This window comes from Podarcis raffonei, chromosome 3 (genome assembly GCF_027172205.1).
Source record: "Podarcis raffonei isolate rPodRaf1 chromosome 3, rPodRaf1.pri, whole genome shotgun sequence".
In the NCBI taxonomy this organism is placed as follows: Eukaryota; Metazoa; Chordata; class Lepidosauria; order Squamata; family Lacertidae; genus Podarcis; species Podarcis raffonei.
In genome coordinates, this window is record NC_070604.1 from 65,581,326 (window position 1) to 65,602,912 (window position 21,587).

Genomic DNA, 21,587 nt, shown 5'->3' on the forward strand with positions numbered 1-21,587 from the left:
ATTACATAATGTCTGTTAGGCTGGCAGTAGTTAGGATTAAAGATAGCAAAAGAATGGGTTTGAACCTTTCAATATACAAGAGACAATCTCATTTGGAAACAGGAACCTCTCCGGGCTAGATTCATGGCAGCCAGCCCACGGTGGGGTTTTATTTTTCAAACTGGATTCAGAATTGTTTTGTAGCACAGGTTTGCTTCAAAAATCTTTCATCACAGTGGAATTAAAATGCCTATGGAATGTAAACATGTAACCATGTTAAAGGTAACAGTGGACAAGATACAGTTCCACTAGCTTGCTTTTCAAGTAGTTCTAGCTACTTGTATAATACAAATGCTTAAACTGCAGGCCTCCCTCCCTCCCCCACTTATTCAATGAGCGCAACTTAACTCCCCATGTTTTTGTAAGGTTATGCTGATATTCATCTTATGTTCTTTCTTTCTGCCACTTTAAAAGCTTGAGGTGTAATAATGGCCAACATGACATGAATAGAAGGCACATAGTTATGCGGCTATCTGATTATAGGCATTACTAAGGCTTTGGGGCTCTTATTTGTTCAGTCCTTTTGGCAAGTTATTTCCCCTATTGAATTGTGCATACTGTGGGTTTCTAGATAAACTGCTTGCACAGAAAAGGTGGTAATCGGAGAAACCCAGTCCTTTTGTTAAACTCTTTTTAAGCAGAAGAGCTGTATGTTCCTACTCAGTCTCTCCAGGAGGCTGCTGCTTGTCACTTCACTGCTACTTTGCAGATTTTTCCCACCCATTTCTTTCTTACGGCACTTAAATGCTGTTTGTTTTTGTGCATGAGTGGCATTCTGCAAAAAGAACTCACAAAACCTTGGGTACATGCGTATGGCCCACTCCTTGTTTGAAGGAATTGGCATGTGTCTGGAAGTCATTTTTGTCTGATACAAGGAGTAGCCACGATCACTGGACAGAAGTTGTGTGTGCAGAACGCTGAGTGTGCCAAGCATTTTCTCCTTAGCTGAACCTCATAGCTGCTTTTTAAAGTTATTGAATAAATAAGTACCGGTACATATAATTATGATATATCATACCACAACCTTTGGTAATCATTGATATCAGGTGTAGGGGGCGTGGGTTTGTCCTGTTCAAATCTGAAAGGCCTTTTGATGCAAGCAACATCTTGAGATAAGGGATTTCTGTAGTGCAACTGACATGCCTCTGGATTTGGGATTGGCTGATAAGTGGACTTTAGTGCAAGCTGAACATTTTGTACATGCGTGCACACACACACAAGAGTATTTGGCAAAATTATATCTGAATTGGGTATAATTTTCATAGCTCTTCCAAAAATAGGATACGAGAACATTTGCAGATGCTTTTAACTACTGCTGTATAAATAGCATTTAAAAAATTTAACTATGAAAGGTATTACTGCCTGGGAGTATGCTGCTGCAACACCAGATGAAGAAGTCCCTTTCCAGAGAGAGTTTACCAGCTGGCACAGGGCTAGGGCTCAGCAGCATTTTCTGATATTTTGAATCATTAGGAGTTTGTACTGAATTGTATTGTTTGATTAATTTGTGCCTTCTTTTATATACTCTTGTTCTTTTGATATGATCACAATTACCGTAATGTTAATTTTAAATGTTACTAGGGTGAGCTGCTTTGAGTTCAACATTATTGTTGGAAAAGCAGAATACAAATATTAAAATACTAAGTGAAATCAAATGGTTTTTTATTCTGGCTTTTTAAACGGTTAAAGTTGTATGCTCTGCTCTGTGAGAAATTTTAAAAATGTATTTCATGCTTTAAAAAAAGCATGTGATGTGAATTAAGCTGATTTGTGAGCCAGCATAAGAGAGATAGAAACTCATTTAGCTTTGATTCCTATCTTTGACAGTACAGTAAATTCTGCATCTGGCCTTTAAAGGGATTTAAAATGGGATTAGGCTATCAGCAGTGATAGGTATATGAAACCTCCCTGTTCAGAGGCCACTGAGTTCAGCTGCTGTATGGGAGCTCTTTGCTTTAATGTCCTGCTTGTGGTTGTCCCAGAGGCATCTTGTGGTTATTTTGGAGAATAAGATGTTGGCCTGGATGACTCTGTCACTGATCTAGCAATGATGAATGCTCTAATTTAAAAAGGGTTTTGGATATATCTCTCTGTCTCTCTATTTAATATGGTTAAATATAATAATAGTATTTATTTATTTATTTATTTATTCATTCATTCATTCATTCATACATACCCCTCCCATCGGTTACAGGCTGAACAAAATCCCACAAACAGTTGAGTGATGTTCATTCATGTTTCCTATAATTCTCCCCGAGCACATAATGCAATACAGAGGTTGGAATGTGTGTATCCAGTTTGAATGATGTGCTCATGAAATATCTCGTTGAAATCCGGACCTGCGTAGGCTGCCTAGGATCATCTTCTCTCCAAAGAAATGCTCTCTCCCATCAGTGGATTTTACTAGATAATCTAACTGCCTGTAGTGTGTTATTAAATGAGTTGCCCTACTTAACTAGAATAGGACCTGCTTAAACAAAAGGTTTTTAATGCTTTACCACTTTCAGATTCAGCATTGTTTTCACTGGATAAACATGTGTTACAATGCACTACCAAAAAAAAAAAAAAGTTGGATCCAAAGGAGAGGGGAAAGGATATGAGCAGTGTTCTTCAAACACTTGCACAACACTGTTCTAGCAGGACACAATGCTTCGTGGTACGGGTGTGCTTTCGTAAGTAGAACATCTACTTTTGTATTTAGCTGCACTTTTCTCATATAGTGCTTTGTACTAAGTGTACAGCAGCCCTTCAGTGAGCTGAAGCCATCTTCCATCTGTGGAAATGCATCTTCAGCCATAGCTTCAGTAGGCAGAGCAGAATATATGATTCCCCCAAACCATGATAGTTAATCAAGCAGGGAACTCAGCACAGAGGTTAGTTGGCTCAGTTGACAGCTAATCCATTGAGGTTAATGGAAGATTAATTAGAAAAAAGGGGCCTGCAATAATCTGTTGATATATTGTTCAAATGTCAAAAAGTAACATACCACAGCAATACAGGGCAGGAGAGTAAGAGAGGTGCTTGTCATAAGATGTTCCTTTTCAACCTCCTCTTGCTGGCTGCCATGTTTGTGTGTAGCATAGAACCTACTTGAAAACAAACAAACAAACAAACAAAATCTGGAGAGCGCAATCACACATTCTTCCTTTTTAGTATTCCTCCTTTGTCATATTTGTACAAAAAGGAACCTTAAGCTGTGTATTAATTACAGGGGGAAATATGAATGGAGGTCAGAATTTGCATGTTTGCTTTCAGTTGAATTCTTAGATATGGAGAATGGGGTCAAATTCAGGTTTGGGGCATTTGTGTCACGAATGTCCTGCAGGCTTTGTTTTGCTTTTACTTGCCTGTTGGAGACTGGCAGAGGAGGGACAGAAAGCTCTGTCCTTCCTCTGGTACTCCACTTGATTTCTGTGTTTGACGCAGAACACTTCACACAAACACCCTGTATCAGTTCACTAACTTGCCTGAATACTATTCTTTAACACTTATGGCTACTGGGAGAGTGCTTAAATATAACGTTGTAAATATACTTAGTGAAGATATAATGACTTTCTCATTCAGCTGTTTTTCACCTTAAGTAAGCAAGGCAATGAAAGCTATTGACTTAAACCAGTGGTGTCCAAACTTTTTCCAGAGAGGGCCAGATTTGATGAAGTGAAGTAGAAAGGCAAGATATACATGTTTTAGTAAACAACAAATATATTTTTTCTTGTTCCATTCTCATGCTCCCACTGGAAGACCTATGAATAAGTTTGAGGTACCCACAGTAGTACAAATCCCCAAAGGCACGCAAGTGCAAGTTTGTAATTCTGCTACATTCCTGGTGCCTCATTGAAAACCCACAGGCTAATTCCTCCTTTTATTTCTAAATTCCTTAGTGTAAAAATTTCATTTTCAGCAATTAAAGGAAAGGACAGTTTTAAGAACTAGTTAAAAAGAATGTTGACCTTTTTGTGACTTTGTGTAGTGGGTGATGTCAAAAGCAGTTTAAACATCTGAAACTTTTCCAGCACATATTCTTTTGCAAGACATGTTGCTTTGCCTTATTCTCTGAAGCGTTAGCATAGACGTTTGTTTAGTAAAAGGAGGAGCTTTAGGGATATATGAATATTGTGTCAAAGCAAAGGAGAAATTGCAACCTAGCAAATGGTGACAGAAGCTAGAGTGCACGGAAATGCCTTTTACCTTCCCGCCGCAGGAGTACCTGTTCATCTACTTTCACTGGTGTGCTTCGAACCGCTAGGTTGGCAGAAGCTGGGACAGAACAACACACGCTTACTCTAGTTGCACGGATTCGAACTGCTGAACTTCTGATCAGCAAGCCCAAGAGGCTCAGTGGTTTAGAGCACCGTGCCATCCGCTCTCAATAAACAGCTAATTAGAGCTTACTACACCTTCCCCTCTGACTCAGTCTCAGGAGAAGGAAAATGTAAATAGAATGAGATAAGTGCTGCTTGCAGAGAAAAAGACCACATTCCCAGGGCACATTCCTCTGATTCCAAGTTGGTATCTGAATTTACTTGGAGTTGATCAGCACAGAAACGATGCATACAGTGGAGCCATTCATGACTTGATAGATGTTTATAATGTCAACCACCCTATTTATATAAAGTAAGGCTGTATTCTTTAACCTTTCCTTGTATAGAACTCCTTCGTTTTGACAGCTGCCCTTTTCTGTATTCTTTCATAACTTCTTTGAGATGGAGTAAGCAAAAACGTGTGCAGTATTCCAAAAGGAGCCGCTAACCAGGGTGCATTTGTTATCCAGCTCTTGAATCTGGTTGTAAATAATAATTTAGAAAACATAACAGTTTGCATTAAGTCAGATTACTGTAGGTGCTAGCATAACACTGATTCATGATTATTATTATTTTTTTACACAGAGTGAACACATACTTGTGTAGACTGATCCTACTATAGTTATTACTTGCAGGTACACTGGCCCAATATTGCTGCATTTCAGTAATTATGTAGGCTGGAGAAACTGTAAGCTTTCCTTTATAGCTTCTTGAGAGAGGACTTTGACAGTTCCTTTCTGAAAACTATCTGAAATCTGGTTTCTAGAAGGAAAAACAAACTAAATCTGTCAGCAACAATTACATTTTTTGGATTTTACTAATAATGAGTATATAAGGCCCCGTAGCAGTTTGGGACCAGTTTACTTGAAGAACTGCTTTCATCTGCAGAACTGGGACTTTTCCAAGTGCTGCATGAGGATGGTTGTACAGTTGCAAGTAAATCCATCTTTTGAATGTGGCAGCACCTAGTCTCAGGAATGCCCTGGCTGTTAATATTAGGCAGGCCTCCTCATTATACTTTCAATACCTGCTAAAACCTTTTTGTTTAAGCAAGTCAATCTAGACATGCAATTTCAATATGTGTAGGTATATTTTTTTATAAACTATTGTTTTTATCTATTTTTGATTATTATGTCAACTGTTTTTAATGTCTGTTTTTGTTGCCATTTGTTTTTAACAAATAGTAAAACACTTTGGATTTTTTTCCATTTAGTCATATAAAAACCTGCTAAATCAAACTAAGTTAATGAAAAAGTATGGTGCTTGTTCAGGTTTATCTCTATATTCGTCTCTCTAGAATTTTGATAGATGATCCCCTGCCCTGAAAATCATTTCTAAGAGGTCCTCTCAACCCTTTGCTTCCAAGTGAGACTGGAATCAGTTTTTTTCTTAATTGAGGGTAGTTCCTCAAAATAATGATGATTGATGAGTGACATTTAGCAAGTCTGAGAAATATATTTTTATGTCTTTTATTTCCTTAATTTCTAGATGAGCACAATGACGTACAAAAGAAAACCTTCACAAAATGGATAAATGCTCGCTTTTCTAAGGTAAGGGTGGCTTAAAAACCTGATACGTATATATATCCTTTACCCTAGCCTTTGACAGCCAAGATGTGCATTTTCAAGAAACACCATTTCCCTGTGACTTATTTCTTCTTCTTCTTTAGTGTTTTTAACACTGAATTTTAAATTGTTGTAGCCCACCCTGGGACTTGTTGGGTGAAGGGCAGATAATACATTTACTACTACTACTACTGTTATATGGGTTACAATGCATAGTCTTTTCAGATCATCCCTAATAAGCTAAACAATTTTCTTAGACATCCGCAGAGTGATCTGTAATGTTATAAAGATTGTGTGCCACCCCCAATCTCTGCTGAGTGGTAGCCAGATTCCAGGGGTTTCGAGACGGTTACGCAGGATTGTGTTTCCGTTGGGAAACAAGGCACAGCCGAGACTGTGATGTCTTTAAGAAATATGGTTTATTTTACACACATTTACACCGGAAGCTTTCAGTTTAGAGTTTAGAGGCTTTCACATCTCAAGGGGGGCATGTTCTCCATAGCAGTACAGCACTGGATCCCAAGATGTCTCGGTCTCAGCCTGCCTTCAGCCAGCACGACAAGATGGTCTTGACCTTCAGCTCTCACATGAAGTTCTACCTTTTTATTGCGTCTCCTTCTCAGAAAACCCCTTGCCAAGCAGCTTCTCCCCCTTTCCACACTATTCCATGCCTAGCTTTAAAAGGTGACAATTTAACTTTGTGACACAGTGCCCACATTGCCTTGGCAACCTCCCCCTCTATTGCCTGTGGAGTCTTTTGTCTTGTAGACAGGTTAATGGTGGGGCAATCATCTCCCTTTGCCCCTCTATCTAGCTGGCAGAAAAACAAGCTCCGCCTGTCAGTTCTGATTAAACCCAGCACCCAAGATTCTATAGGAGGAAATCTGGCACCAAGGGATCTGGGGCATCCCTGTTCCCCCACTAACCAGTCTTCCCCAACCTGGTGCCCTCCAAATGCTTCGGACTACAGTTCCCATCAACTTCCTCCAAGCTAGCACAGCTATAGTTTGAAGCATCTGAAGGGCACCAGGTTGGAGAAGTCTGCCTTACGGTACTGTTTCTTGCATTCCCACTGTGAAGAGGCATTGTACAACAACAGCAGCAGAATTGTCGAGCTAATATCCTTTCAAAAACAAAACAAAAACAAATTGTGACGCATGATTAAATTCATTCATATGCCAGGAGTCATAGTTCTGTCCATAGCAGTATCCGGAGAATTTGATGTTGTCATATTATAATTAGATTCTGCTTGCAATATCCTGAATGCATTAAAATGGATTTTGAAGATTGCCTTTCTGTATGCTCTGTCACAATTCGACTTTATGAAAACATTCAGTGAACTTGCGTTCTGATCAAGTACAACTGCCAATTTCTGAGCATTATAAGCTGCTGAAGAATTGTAGAGTTATTCTAGAACAGTTCAAAGTCCCCACTTTTTAGCTTTCTTGTTTGACTGTTTCCTGCTTCACAAAATTATATTGGGTTACATTTTAGAATTGAAAAGTTGTATTTCCTAACAGGGAAGGGAGGCAGGATAGCAAATAGGCATTTTAATCAGCTGATTCGTGGCTTCTTTCGAAAGCCATTTGCTGCAGAACTACTTCCTGCATGTGGAGCATCTGTGCCTGCAAAGGAAACATGCTCCATTAGCAGCAAACATTTTTAATTCTGATTGCTTCCTGCTGCAAATAGAGTTTCCTCCCCTGCAGTGATTTGATTGATTGATGGTAAAGTGGAATAGAAATATAATCATTCAAATGAATCACAAAGTGGCTTACAAACAATAACAATAACAATAGCATAATACAGGAGTCAGCAACCTTTTTCAGCCGTGGGCCGGTACACCGTCCCTCAGACCTTGTGGGGGGGCCAGACTATATTTTGGAAAAAAACATATGAACGAATAAGTAACCCAGAGATGCATTTTGAATAAAAGGACACATTCTACTCATGTAAAAACACACTGATTTCTGGACCGTCTGCAGGCCGGATTGAGAAGGCGATTGGGTTGGATCTGGCCCATGGACCTTAGGTTGCCTACCCCTGGCATAACAGAACATCACAAACAGAGCACAAATAATATAGAACAATTAAAAAATCACCAGGAAAGCAATAACAATCAACAAAACAACTAATATTTTTGTGGCATAAAATTTAATATCTGGAAATCAGCACTGGGATCATTAGGATATTGTTGATAGAGAAGTACCAATAAGTAAGAATGAGTGTGTGTGTGTGGTGTGATGATGATTTACGTCACTTTTATAAAATTATATATGTGAACCATGAGAATTTTATTAAAACATTTTAATTTAGTTACTGGATGCTTTAATTGCTTTTCAATGTTAATCGTGTATTCATTGTTCACCTTCTGAATGTATATATTAAAGGAAAATAGGATTATGTTGTAATTTTTATATAAAACAAAGTAATCAGGGAAATTGATGACATCTGTAGCAGTTTTATAGACATCATAATAGCATAATTACTTCACAAGTTGCTTGGACCTCAGTTGTGTGTATATTTCAATAGTTTTTGTGCATTGTAGAATACCTGCTTCTTCGTATCATCGGCTACATTGAAAGTTGCTTTGGTAGTTTTGCTGCTGTTACATTTTTTATAGGGAGAAAATTGATTGTAGGTTTGTTCTCATAAAAATCAGGTACTTGTTGAGCTAAGTAATCAAGTTATAACTATTTTGGTGCAGAAGACAAAAACCATCCTGCCATAAAGAACAAAAGAAGAGACAAAGATAATAATTTGCAGTTCAGTGGACCACATCTGTATGATAACTACTTTATATATATTCAAAATGAATATATAGTCTAACAGGAGCTGGGTACCCAAATTTGAGAAACACTTGTTTAAAGTGTATTTTGCCTGCAGAGTTATTAAAAAAATTGAGGCACAGCACATTGTCTTTTGCATCTGCTTCTGCTTCATGGCTTTGCAAGTCTCTCCCCCCCCCTTAAATGTGAGATTGGTATAAAAGAGGAACGTGGACTAATTTAACTTATATAATTATATAGAAGTGATTCAGCAAAGCAAATGCCTACAAAGGAATTACATATAGTTTCTAGCATCAATACAAATAGAAAAAACACAAGTTCTCTTTTATTACATAAATATATTTCTGAATAAAGTTGGTGCTCTAAATTTAGATACTGGAAAAAATATGCTCAGTTTCATTTACTGAAATTCTTCCGACCCCGCAGAGTGACCTTTCTGCTTTGTGAATGGTTCCCACATCAAATTCCCATGACTTGGGGGCATGATATGGAAAAATCTTGGTCCAAATACGAAAGTAAATAATACGGATTATGTAAGATGAAGCAGAAATTTGTTTTCTGTCCCTATACTAAGACTGTTTCTTGAACTTGCTGCTAAATTAGTGTTACATAGAAACTTGCAAGCTTGTTTCTCTGTGGAAGAAAGATCATATAACAATATGTGGAATGGGAGAAGTGAGAAGGAATACCTACAGCACAGAACAGCTGAAATAAGCCAATGCTTCCCATTTTTTTTTCGTGTGCCCCTAGTAAGCTCAGCTTTAAGGAGCTGGATGTGCTTCAGATGTACTGTATCTTGCCTTGCCACTTGCCCTGCCTTCTTATGGACCACGACTCTGTCAGCTGTGTGTTTTTTCTCATTTTGTGGATGTAGCCCATACAGTGGTACCTTGGGTTGCAGACTCTTCAGGTTACAGATACTTCAGGTTACAGACTCTGGTAACCCAGAAATAGTACCTCAGGTTAAGAACAGAAATTGTGCTCCGGTGGTGCGGCTGCAGCGGGAGGCCCCATTAGCTAAAGTGGTACCTCAGGTTAAGAACAGTTTCAGGTTAAGAACGGACCTCCAGAATGAATTAAGTTCTTAACCCGAGGTACCACTTTAATTGTACGTTTAAAGAATGACTTTGGGTTCCTACTAGTTTATGACTATTATCTTCACACCTTAATCCTAAATGTTTGTATCTCTGCTTCCAGCAGGGCTGTTAAAACTGTGTTCCCCCTGCCCCCCAAGACTCCAACTCCCATTAGTCCTACCTAGCCAAGCAGAGTCAGTGATTAGTGATGATACCTGTTTTAATCCAAGAACATTTGGAGCAGGGTGGTCCAGCACATGGCACCCTCGAGGCTTTTTGTGCACTGCCCCCCTCTGCAGCCCTTGTACTGCCTTCCCAAAGCCGGGTAAGCGAGGCGGTGGGCTTTGGGAAGGAGGCACAAATGCTCTGACAGGGTCCTAGAGCAGGGGTCGGCAAGGTTTACCTCGCCTGGGCCAGTTCACTCCATCAGAGATCCCTCCATGGGCCAGATCGTTGGCACGTGTAAGTGCCCATGATTTCCGGCGTCTGCATCTGCGCAGATACGATTTTTGGGGTCTGCGTCTGCGCAGATGCGATTTCCGGCGCCACGGAAGTGAGCCCCCGCACCGGTTTAGTGGGCTGCTCAGTTTGGGGGCGGCTTGTGAGCTGGTTAAACGACCCCTGTGGGCCGCTTGTGGCCCATGGGCCTTAGGTTGCCTGCCCTGTCCTAGAGTTTTCCAGTCTCCTTCCCAAAGCCTATCTGGGGCTTTCCCAGCTTCGGGAAGGAGGTGGGAGGGCTCTAGGACTCTGCCAGAGTCTTGTGTCTTCTTCCCAAAGCCCAGTTCCTTGGTTATCTGGCTTTGGGAGGACAACGCGAGGGGGCATCAAATTTTGGCCTCTCTCTCTTGCCCCCTCACCCCACCCCCACCTGACAAGTAGTGTGTGGCCTATGGGTTCTGTGTTGAAATATTATTGAAGCCCACTTGGTATGAAAAGTTGGACCGTCCTGATCTAGAGGGTCACAGGTTTCCCATCCCTGGTTTACACTGTCAGTGTTAAAAGTGTTTTGTGGTGTGGTAGCATTTACAGGTATATTTTAGGCACATTTCCCTGCAAGACTTACAGGCCAGTATAGCAAGGCTTAGTAGGCTTTCTCTGTGTGTTTCTGACAACCGTAAGTGGTGAAAAATTTGGAATCTACTCTTCCAGGTGAAAATTATTGCATGATAATTTCATAGCAGATCAAGACTGTGAAGACAATGGATGATAGTTGCTTTAAATAGATTGTTGGGAGGTTATGTAGTGGTTGCCACCTTCGTGGCACTTTGGTCTATATAAATAATTTCACTGAGAAATCTGGAAAGCTTGAACATATGCAGAGAGAGAAAAAATTGAGATGAAATTGGTCAGACTGTGGCTACATCTTATATTTGTGGCATTTTGTTCTTTGTGTGTTTATAGAACTAAATATTATGCATGATGGGAACTAAGTTACCTACAAACTTCCCTTTTTTGGAGCATTTTATAATGATTCTAAAACGTATCTTGTATTATAGTGTGGAAAACCACCAATAAAGGATATGTTCACAGATCTCCGAGATGGGAGGAGGCTTTTGGACCTTTTAGAAGGACTGACAGGAAATCCATTGGTAAGCAAAGCATTCTTCCAACACGAAGAAAATTAACTCAAATGTTGCGTGTCTAGTTAGAGTGGCATCATTCACTTATTTAGAATATTTTGCAGGTCTTTGCCTATAGTTTATGAATGAGCACACTCAAAGTCAGTGCGTTTATGTTCTTTGCATCAGTTTGAACTTGCATGTGGTTCTTGGATTTCTAGTTCTTGCAGATGTAATAAATTTAAATATGTGATGGCAACATTTTTTAATCTAATCAGTTATGCTGAACAATCAATGCAAATTTCCTCTGATCGATTTCCACTGCATTTTTTTTCAGCAGAAGAAAGTTCATAGCAGGATGAGCCCCTAGCCTGAGTTAGACAATTTCTTCCCTTCATACCTAAATTAGGAGAGAAGGAAAAGAGAAGGGGAATGTATGTGAACCTGACGATTGCTACAGTACATGTCTGTAGTTTCTATTGTTACATCTGAATGCAACCAGTGTACGCCTAATTCAGTCGTCTTCCATTAAAAATAGTTGGTTCAAGCTGCCATAAGCAATGTATATCATCTAGAATTATAATTACATAGCTTGGCTAAAATAAATGGATATACATTTGGCTAGATTTAATACATGTATTCAGAATGTATTCAGAAATTCTGTTTGGTCTTTCTTGATCTTCTGGAGAGTATTATTTGTTAAATATCATACAATGAAAGGAAAATTTGTGATCTTAGTTCTCCTCTTATATCTGAAAATTGTTTGTTATTTGAAGCTGAAAGAACGTGGATCCACAAGAGTCCATGCCTTGAATAATGTCAACAAAGTACTTCAAGTTTTACATCAGAACAATGTAAGTTTCTAAAATAAATGTTTACTTAGAAGTTCAGTGCCCTTGAATGTTCAGTGCCCCTGAAACAGGACAAGAGAAGGTAACTATGAATTAAAATTAGTTAACTACCAATTAGACTCCAGCCTGAAAAGTCTTGGTGGTGACAGGGTAGGCTTGGGAAGAAGAATTTCATAAAATTCAACATGCTTACAACTTGGTTCCCATAGTAGTTTATACTTTGCAGTTGAGAATGTGTAATGATACTTCACTTATAATTAGAAGATAATTTCTCCCCCAAGAAGTGAACTTGTATTTCTTGTTCCTGAATGCCTTTGGGCATCATTGATGGATAGAATGCTAACTTATTTTGAGGGGCTGAGTCAAATTATAATTTACTTTCTATAGACTTTTTATCAATAGTTATCAAGTCTCCTGAACTGCATCAGAAAAAACTATCTTTTAAAAATAACAACGGAAAGCTAAAAAGTGATTGCACAAATAAGAATGTTGTCTACTTTTGTACTGTTTATACATATAAAGGTTTGGATCTGAATTTAATTCTTGATTTAAAGAGAGAGTTTTTCTGCCCTGCCTTCCTTTACATTTCCCCCAAAATCTGCTTTTAGAACTGGGGGAAGCCTTTGCCTAGAGGCTGTTGCTTTTGGCCACCAGATAAATATTTGGTTGCCACTGATGACGATCTCTAGGGACAACTTGATTGGGGGGAGACATTTTAATTTCAAACTTGAATATAAGAATGTGCATATCTCCTAGAATTTGTACATTTAATGCCTGCTTCTTGTACATCCTAGAAGCGGGATTAAATCATCCAGTTATATAGCTTATACTATTTCTTTGCAAAAATGGCTAGGCTAAAGAAGTGAATTGTGTTGACTGGAATAAAAGCAATGATACTTGAATGTGTGTTCCAGGTGGAGCTGGTGAACATAGGAGGGACAGACATTGTTGATGGAAATCACAAACTGACTCTTGGCTTGTTATGGAGTATAATTTTGCACTGGCAGGTGAGCGACCTTGATACCTTATTTCAGTCCTTTCAAGTGAATTATTAATTAGCAATGGAACACATCTGCAGTTTTTCTTTTGCTGCAACCCTTACATGTCATCTATCCAACCAATCCCACCAATCCTGAGACCCCAGGGAGAGGGGAAACGACTTGAAAAGTAGCTCTCTTCTAATAGTAATAAACCATTTGACAAAACTTTGTGCTACTCACCAGCATGCATGCACGCACACACACACACACACACACACACACACGGAATAGGCTGTGGTGTTCTTGGATCTCCTTAGCTGGCCAAGAAACTGGTAAAATAGGTTCCAATAGTTAGGGAAAGTACTAGCTGAGTATCGTTAACATCTGTATCTCCAGCTTAAGGGGCACTAGTGCAAGTTTTGTACTGGCACTGGAAGCATAGGGGAGGGAGAAAAGAAAGATGTCAGGTTCAGGGAGCCTGCAATATAAATTCTGGAAATGAATGGAGTTGGGGACAGATGGGAAGGATGAATATGAACAAATACAATTACATATGCTTCTTTCATGTGGCTGATTGTGGGTCACTGTCCTTTATGCTAACGCTGTGATCCGTAGGTTTGGGAAATCTTGTTTTCAGAGGCTCTGTGTACTCTTGGGCAGTTGTTTTGTGTATATGTACTTGAAAACCTTTTTGTGCTTTCTTTCAGGTTAAAGATGTCATGAAAGATATAATGTCAGACTTGCAGCAAACAAATAGTGAGAAGATCCTCCTGAGCTGGGTGCGACAGTCTACTAGGCCTTACAGTGAGGTCAACGTTTTGAACTTCACCACAAGCTGGGCAGATGGGCTTGCTTTCAACGCTGTGATCCACAGGCACAAGTAGGTAGCTCTTTGCCAAATGCTACTGTTCTAAGGAAATAAGCACCTGCAGTTTCTTTGTCCTGAGGTGGGTAAGGAAATTTAATGCTAAGTGATGCATTTTTATTTTTTTTAAAAAATGGCAGTAACAAATGACAATAGAAGAAAACTGCCAATACAACATTTTCCTAAAGAGCACAAAGCTTACACTCAGTTCTCAATAAGGTAAAAAAAATACTTGGAATTGTTTTAATGCCCACTTTGGCATATGTTAGCTGGAAAGAAAGTTGAGTGGCTTTTTTAATGTTGAGGTTACTATGTTTGAGTGATGAGCAACAGTCAAAGCCAGTAATGTATGTTCTTTGTTTTTACTTTTTAAAAACACACATGGGAAAGTAAGAAAACATTTTTTTGGTTTTTTTTAAAAAAGAAATCTCAGCTCAATACTAATACTTCCATGTGTTTATCTTGTGCCTTCTCACTATTTATTCATAGATGCATTAATAATAATAATAATAATAATTAATATCATCTTTATTGTCATTACCCCCTCTCGGGGACAACGAAATTACTTGACTGCTCCATAAAAACACTAATTAAAACAATACAGTATAGTACAGCAAGGAAGATTAGATGACTTTCAAAGTCCAGGCTTCCCATTCAGGGCCGAGATCGCTCTGGAGAAGAAGCTGTTCTTAAGACGGCTCGTTCTTGTCTTCATCGTCCTGTATCTCTGTCCCAACGGCAGGAGCTCGAAGAGACAGTGACCAGGATGCAGTGGATCTTTTACTATGTCCAGTGCCTTCCTATGGCACCTTGTGGCATAAATCTGCTCTAAGGTGGAGAGTGGGCAGCCAACAATGCTCTCTGCTGCCTTAACAACTCTGCACAACCCCATCCTGTCCTGGGTAGTACAGCTTCCGTACCACACACATAAGCCATAAGTGAGCACGCTCTCAATGGCACAGTGATAGAAGGCAAGCAGCAGTTTCTGCGGAAGATGGTTTTTCCTTAGAATTCTCAAAAAGTACAGTCTCTGCTGCGCCTTCTTCACAAGCCCCCTTGTGTTAACACTCCAGGACAGATCCTCTTGTAATTCAATGCTCAAAAATCTGAACGTTGTTACCCTCCACACAGACCCCATCAATCAAAAGTGGCTGGACATTGCTCTTCTGTCTCCTGAAGTCCACCACAAGCTCCTTTGTCTTCCTTGTATTTATGAGCAAGTTGTTAGCTCTGCACCACTCTGTCAGCCGCTCCACCTCATCTCTATAATCCGTTTCACCCTCCCTTTCAGGGATGAGCCCAATCACGGTTGTGTCATCTGCAAATTTGACAACCCTATTACTAGGGTGAGCAGCGACACAATCGTACGTGTAGAGAATATAAAGGAGCGGACTGAGTACGCATCCCTGTGGTGTTCCTATGTTAGTCTTAAGCATATTAGAGGTATAAGGGCCCAACCGAACCCTCTGGGGGCGGTCTGACAAAAAGTCCAATATCCACCCACAAAGTGATAACGGAAGCCCCAGATCTTCCAGTTTAGACATCAGACGTTGTGGTAGAATGGTATTAAATGCTGAGCTGAAATCTAAAAAAAGCAGTCTGGCATAACCCCCCCCCCCGCTGCTCCAAATGTGCAAGGACGGCATGGAGGGCAATCGCCACAGCGTCCTCTGTCGATCTTTTCGTTTTATAAGCAAATTGGAATGTGTCCACTCCCTCTGGTAGGCAGGCAATGACATAATTTCGTACCAGCTTTTCAAAGCACTTCATGATTATAGGTGTGAGTGCTACTGGACGAAAGTCATTCAGATCTTCCGGGTTAGATTTTTTTGCTATTGGAACGATAATAGAGGACTTTAGGCAGGATGGAACAATAGCCTGGGCTAGGGATCGATTTAAAATCCCAGTGAAAACTCCTGCTAGTTGATCTGCACAGTCTCTCAATACCCTTCCAGCTACCCCATCTGGCCCTGTGGCCTTCCTTGGGTTGATTCCCTTCAACACCTTCCTCATCTCTTCTTTTTCCATAGAGACTACTACATTCCTTTGTACTGATGATGGTGATGGTGATGATGATGGCAAAGCCTTCACAGGGAGTGGTGGTGGTGGTGGTAAAGCCTCAGCAGGTGTTGCTGCAGATGTTACTTCAAAACGGGCAAAAAAGGCATTCAAATCCTCTGCGAGGGATGCCCCTCCCTCGTCTGCCATGGAATCCTTGGATTTATACAATGTTAATTCTTGTACACCTTGCCACACCTGCCTGGTGTTGTTACTTTGTAGATGATTCTCCAGCCGCTGTCTATACGCCTCCTTTGCTACACGGATACCTCTCTTTAGATCCGCTCTAGCTAAGCCGTACAGCGACTTATTTCCACTTCTGAGAGCAGTATTTCTTGCCTTTAGCAACCCCTGGACCTCCCTTGTCATCCAGGGCTTCCTGTTTGGGTAGATCTTTATCCGGCGCCTCTGTGTTACATTGTCAGTGCAGAACCTAATATAGTCCAACACTTGCTCAATATGAGTCTCTACATCCTGTTGGGCGAATACCTCCCAATCGGTGTCATGAAAACAGTCTTGTAGTTGTTGGGATGCTTCAGCTGGCCATACTGTAATATCCCTCTTTATAGCTGGAGTCCGTTTCCTCAATGGAATATATTCAGGAGTCAGGAGCAGGGACACATGATCAGATTGGCCTAGATGTGCCAATGGTTCGGCCTTATAGGCCTGTTTGACATTTGTATGCAGCCTGTCCAGAGTCTTTTCTCCCCTGGTTGCACACTTTATGTGTTGATAGAATTTAGGTAGGACCACTTTCAAATCTGCCTGGTTGAAATCCCCGCATACAAGAAATGCAGCCTCGGGATACTTGCCTTGTTGTCTGCTAATGGCATCAAGCAGAAGACCCATTGCCTCATTGATGTTCGCATCAGGTGCAATGTATACTATAGTTATCAATACTGCTGTAAATTCTCGGGGGATATATATATAGGTCTGCATTTAAGCGTCATAAATTCTACAGTTGGGGAGCAATGACTAGCTATCACAGCGTGGTCTGTGCACCAGCATATATTATGAAATGAATAAAGGTCATTTATTTTCCACTTTGCAGCTTAAGACTGCAATATTGTTCCACTGAAAACCATGGAACTGTTGAAATAAATTTCAAGGTTCATTTTGTTGGGGTGAAGATGTATGGCGAGGGCCACCACTACCGAAAGATAATAATAACTAAGTATCATTAAAACAATGGAACCAGTTAGTCACAATTAATTTAAGTCCCATTGTAATGGGATTCAGTCACAAGTAATTTAGTCATGTAAGGTCATATTGGCCCAGTTTATATATTAATGCTAAGATAACCATGTCTTAGCATGAATGCATGTGTTCCTGGAGATGAGATTGTGGATATTTACTCCTTGTCTGGGCCTGCTACAAGCTAAACCATGGTTTGGCTTAGTGCATTGTCCAAATGGTCTTGTTGGTTCTCATTCCACTCAAACCACGAGTGGTAAGCAAAGTTTGCTCTTGGTTTTCAGCTCACAATTTGTCTGGAAGAGATAAAACATGAGAACAGGAACAGGTGACATACTAAGCCAGTCCATGGCTTACTTAGCTCACAGCAACAGAATGATCAGAAAAGGAGCAAAGTGCCTGGAGTATCCTCTTTGGGAGCCTATGTGCTTGCAGCAGGCCATGTTTTAGCTTAGTACTACATGTAAACTGAACTAAATATTCAGCACTTTTGAAAACAGCAAGTTGTTCAAAGAATTAATTGAAGGCTGCCTTGCCTTGCATTAGCAGCACACCTGCATGCTGCCTAAAATATACCCAACAATTGAGTCTGATTTCTTTAGCATGATTATTGGGATCAATAAGTAGGTTGAATGTAAGTTCTGTCCATATGATTGAAAGTGAACTAAATTCCGGAGACCTTGAAATGTTAGTTTCCTTCTGGAGAAATAAGTAAGCATATCCATCAGCATATGCACAGATCTTTCTCTTGTATGTGGTATTTGACATAATGGACGCATGGTACATATAACCGCTTGATTCAAGTGTTGAATGAATAAGCAAGTTGTCTTCCTTTTTTTCTTCCCTTATTTTGTTTTCTCTTCTGATTTTAGGCCCGAGCTCTTTAGCTGGGATAAAGTAACTAAAATGGCTCCAGTTGACAGACTAGAACATGCCTTCAACATAGCCAAAAATCGCCTGGGGATAGAAAAATTGTTAGATCCTGAAGGTAGAAGATGATTCTTTGCAACTGAGTACACTTATGTCTGGATGATGGATTTTTTTTATTTGATTATATGTTTATGCATTTAAGATGACTGTAATGGATTAACTTCTGTTTAGAGCAAACCCACTGAAATTAATGTGCCTTAAGTTAGTCATGTCCATTAATTTCAGCGGGTCTGCTTTGGGTAGGACTACAGTGGAATGCAATCCGATACTGAATATGAAAAAAAGAAGAGAGTTGCTGCAAAGACTTCAGTATTTCTATATTGTTTACTTAGCCTACATTTATTAATTTGCTTAGGCAATTTATAACCTGCTCTTCACAAAAATCAATCCCAGACCAGAATACAACATGAAAAGGAGCAATACATAATAAAATAAAACATTCTGAAAAAATCAAACCACAACAATAACCCAGAATTAAGCATGCTGTGCCTTTTTAAAATTAATTTCAGTCAATCTGCCAGTAGTCTTGTGCTTAATATATCTATATAATGAGACTGAAGTGACAGAATTTAGTACTGATGGTTTTCAGCTTGGTGGATAGGGTCCTATACATGTGTTGCTGATTCATTTCTGCAATCTCTCTGCCCACCCTCCGCAAACCCTGAACTCAACATACGGGTACAGCCTTATGGCTCTGGACATGATTTTCAGCTTGAAAACCTGCAAGAATATCCAGTAAACATATCATTTCTGTTTTTAGATGTTGCTGTACAGCTTCCTGATAAGAAGTCCATTATCATGTACTTGACATCCTTGTTTGAGGTCCTCCCTCAGCAAGTTACCATGGAAGATATTCGAGAAGTGGAGACTCTTCCAAGGAAATATAAAAAGGAATGTGAAGAAGGGGACATACAGATGGTGTGTGCTAATGTTTTCCCAATTCTTTTTTAGTTTAATGTCGTATGACATTTAATGTTGCCTCCCAGGTAGCTCCTGTGTCTTTTGTCCTTTTCACAGTCAATTGAAAAGTACTCATACAAACTTGTACAGTCAGTAGGTCCTGGCTTCTGTCATGCAGTGCAAAAATACATAACTTTCTTCCATTCTTCTTTCATATCATCCAATGATCTTCCTTTGCTTCTTTTTTATGATGTTACTTTATCGGCCTGGCATTCATATTTTCTCTTTTCCAGTACAACTCCTTGTCCTCTCAATATACTTTCCTCTTAAAAAATAAAAAATCTGTAGCTATATCAATCCAGCTTCTATGCTATGTATTTAGAATTCTCTGTTTTCTAGTTCTCTTACTTTTCCCTTTATATCTTGGTCTTTAAAATCCCCCGACTCTTTTCTTTTATGCATTTCTTTCCCTTTTTAATATAAAGTTCTGGAGCACATTGCTCTATGACAATGTGTTGGATCTAGAGTTTGTGGGAGCTGAACTCTGATCCCGGGATGCTCTCACTGGGAGTGGGAGAAGATGCAGTTTTAACTGATTCCCTGTTACCCTTTACTTCCCAAAGATCTACTTTGGAAGGTGTGGGGGAGTGGTTTTTGAACAGTGTGTGAGGTAGCATAGGAGGCTGCAAGGAGAAGAGGGAAATAAGCAAAAATCACTTCCTCCCTTTCTCTAGTGCAGCGGTTCTCAACCTGTAGGTCCCCAGATGTTGTTTGACTACAAATCCCATCATACCTGAGCTCTGGCCTTGCTAGCTCGGGGTGATGGGAGTTGTAGTCCAACAACATCTGGGGACCCACAGGTTGAGAACGGCTGTTCTAGTGGAAGCTTCCATTGCTTTCAGATGCTTCCATTTGCGTAAGAACAATTCTTCAGCCAACTCAGGGGTCTATCTTTCCCTTTTTACCAAGTCTGTTTTTGATTCTTTTCAATCTGGGTTTCCGTCTCTTCATTAAATAGAGGCTTCTCTGACTATATTTCTGAGTTTGGATCAAAATGGTAGGGTCATTTCTTTCACCATGTGGAAATGACTTTAGCTAAGCCTAAGATGGTTCCTTTTCCCTTGCAGTGCTATCTGACCAGAATGCCCTTCCAGTTGATTCTTCCTCTGTTTGTATCTTTAGTTGGGTGGGTTTGGGTAAAAGGATCTGCTTAACTCTTCCCATCCCAGCTATTTTTTCCCCTTCAAAATCATGCCTGCTCTCCTGCTGTTTTTCTCCCTGAGAGATAAAATATCTCCTGTTATCTTCTAACATTTGAAGAGAAAGGTCTCTTTCACTCACCTCTTGTGGACTTTCAGTCAGCATAAAGCTACTATTACCTGAAAATAGAAAGCTCTTGGTAGGAGAAGGGGAAAGATTATGTAACTTCATATATAATGTGTAGTTCTGTCCTTGTTTTAAGTGTCAAGCCACAATAACATTTTTTAATTCTATTAGACTTTTGCTCTAGTCATTGATTGTTCCTTTCAAGAGGCAATACTGCTGAATGTTTTTATGACATAACTCTTGTCATAAGACAAAGTGTAAACTTTGAATACCACCAGTTAACATCTTACCTCTTGATAGGCTAGTTGTAGAAAGTGTGCAGAGGTTACTATTTTAAGTTTTATATACTTGAATGTATTTTGTGAAGCACTTGTCAGAAATCCTAGCTTAATGCTTGTAACAGGTTTGGTGCCACATATTGCACTTAGGCATCCGGTAATTGAACTTGTGACTTAAGTTCGTACTTGAAAAGGACAGGATATTTTTACAACTGAAATCTCTTTAGACAGAAGTGCTGATAAGACTTCTAAAGTACTTTAAACATGTGTTGGGGTTCCACAATTTTTTCTAGGATTTTTTTTTTTATAGAAGAAAGACCTACGACTTTAATTTTTATGCACGACTGCATTGTGATGAAAACCTTCTCTAAAGTAAAAACATTAACATCACAGTAAACAATTTATATATGGTTAATGTGCTTGATGAAAGCCGTTTTCATTTTTTAAATATCAATGTGAGGGTGTATGTCTGTGTGTGGAGTCGTCATGTTGTAGGCTTTTGGAGGTAAGATAACGGAATTTTAGCAACTTCTGTGCACGTATAGAAATATATTATCTAAGTCACTGTGTAAATGCATTTGTAAAATGAATGTCATTGAGAGCAAAACTCAATTATGTCAGCTAGTAAACCCAGATCATTCAAATGTTTTTTTGGTAAAATATCAACTCTAATCTTAATTTCTGCCATTTATTTCATTAACATTGAATCTGTTACTGATAACCATGCCCTGAATACCTTGAACCAGATACCTTGGATTTCCTGCACTGCAAGGTAAAAACCTAATCTTGCACACACACAAGATTCTGATACATGCATTCCCAACCCCCACTCCAGCCCTTTATGTGGTGGTAACATCTCTGTTATATAAGCATTTG

General features: G+C 39.6%; 1 protein-coding gene across 5 annotated transcripts in view; it reads left to right on the forward strand.

Annotated features, from left to right (window-relative positions):
• UTRN (utrophin) overlaps nucleotides 1–21,587 on the forward strand; it is a 316,563-nt gene that overhangs the window by 34,606 nt on the left and 260,370 nt on the right. For all 5 annotated transcript variants that reach the window (XM_053382087.1, XM_053382090.1, XM_053382092.1 and 2 more), the window contains exons 2-8: nucleotides 5,829–5,890; nucleotides 11,267–11,359; nucleotides 12,106–12,183; nucleotides 13,095–13,187; nucleotides 13,868–14,040; nucleotides 18,150–18,265; nucleotides 18,968–19,125. In XM_053382087.1, coding sequence (XP_053238062.1) covers nucleotides 5,829–5,890; nucleotides 11,267–11,359; nucleotides 12,106–12,183; nucleotides 13,095–13,187; nucleotides 13,868–14,040; nucleotides 18,150–18,265; nucleotides 18,968–19,125 — 773 coding nt within the window. The remainder of the gene's footprint in view (nucleotides 1–5,828; nucleotides 5,891–11,266; nucleotides 11,360–12,105; nucleotides 12,184–13,094; nucleotides 13,188–13,867; nucleotides 14,041–18,149; nucleotides 18,266–18,967; nucleotides 19,126–21,587) is intronic.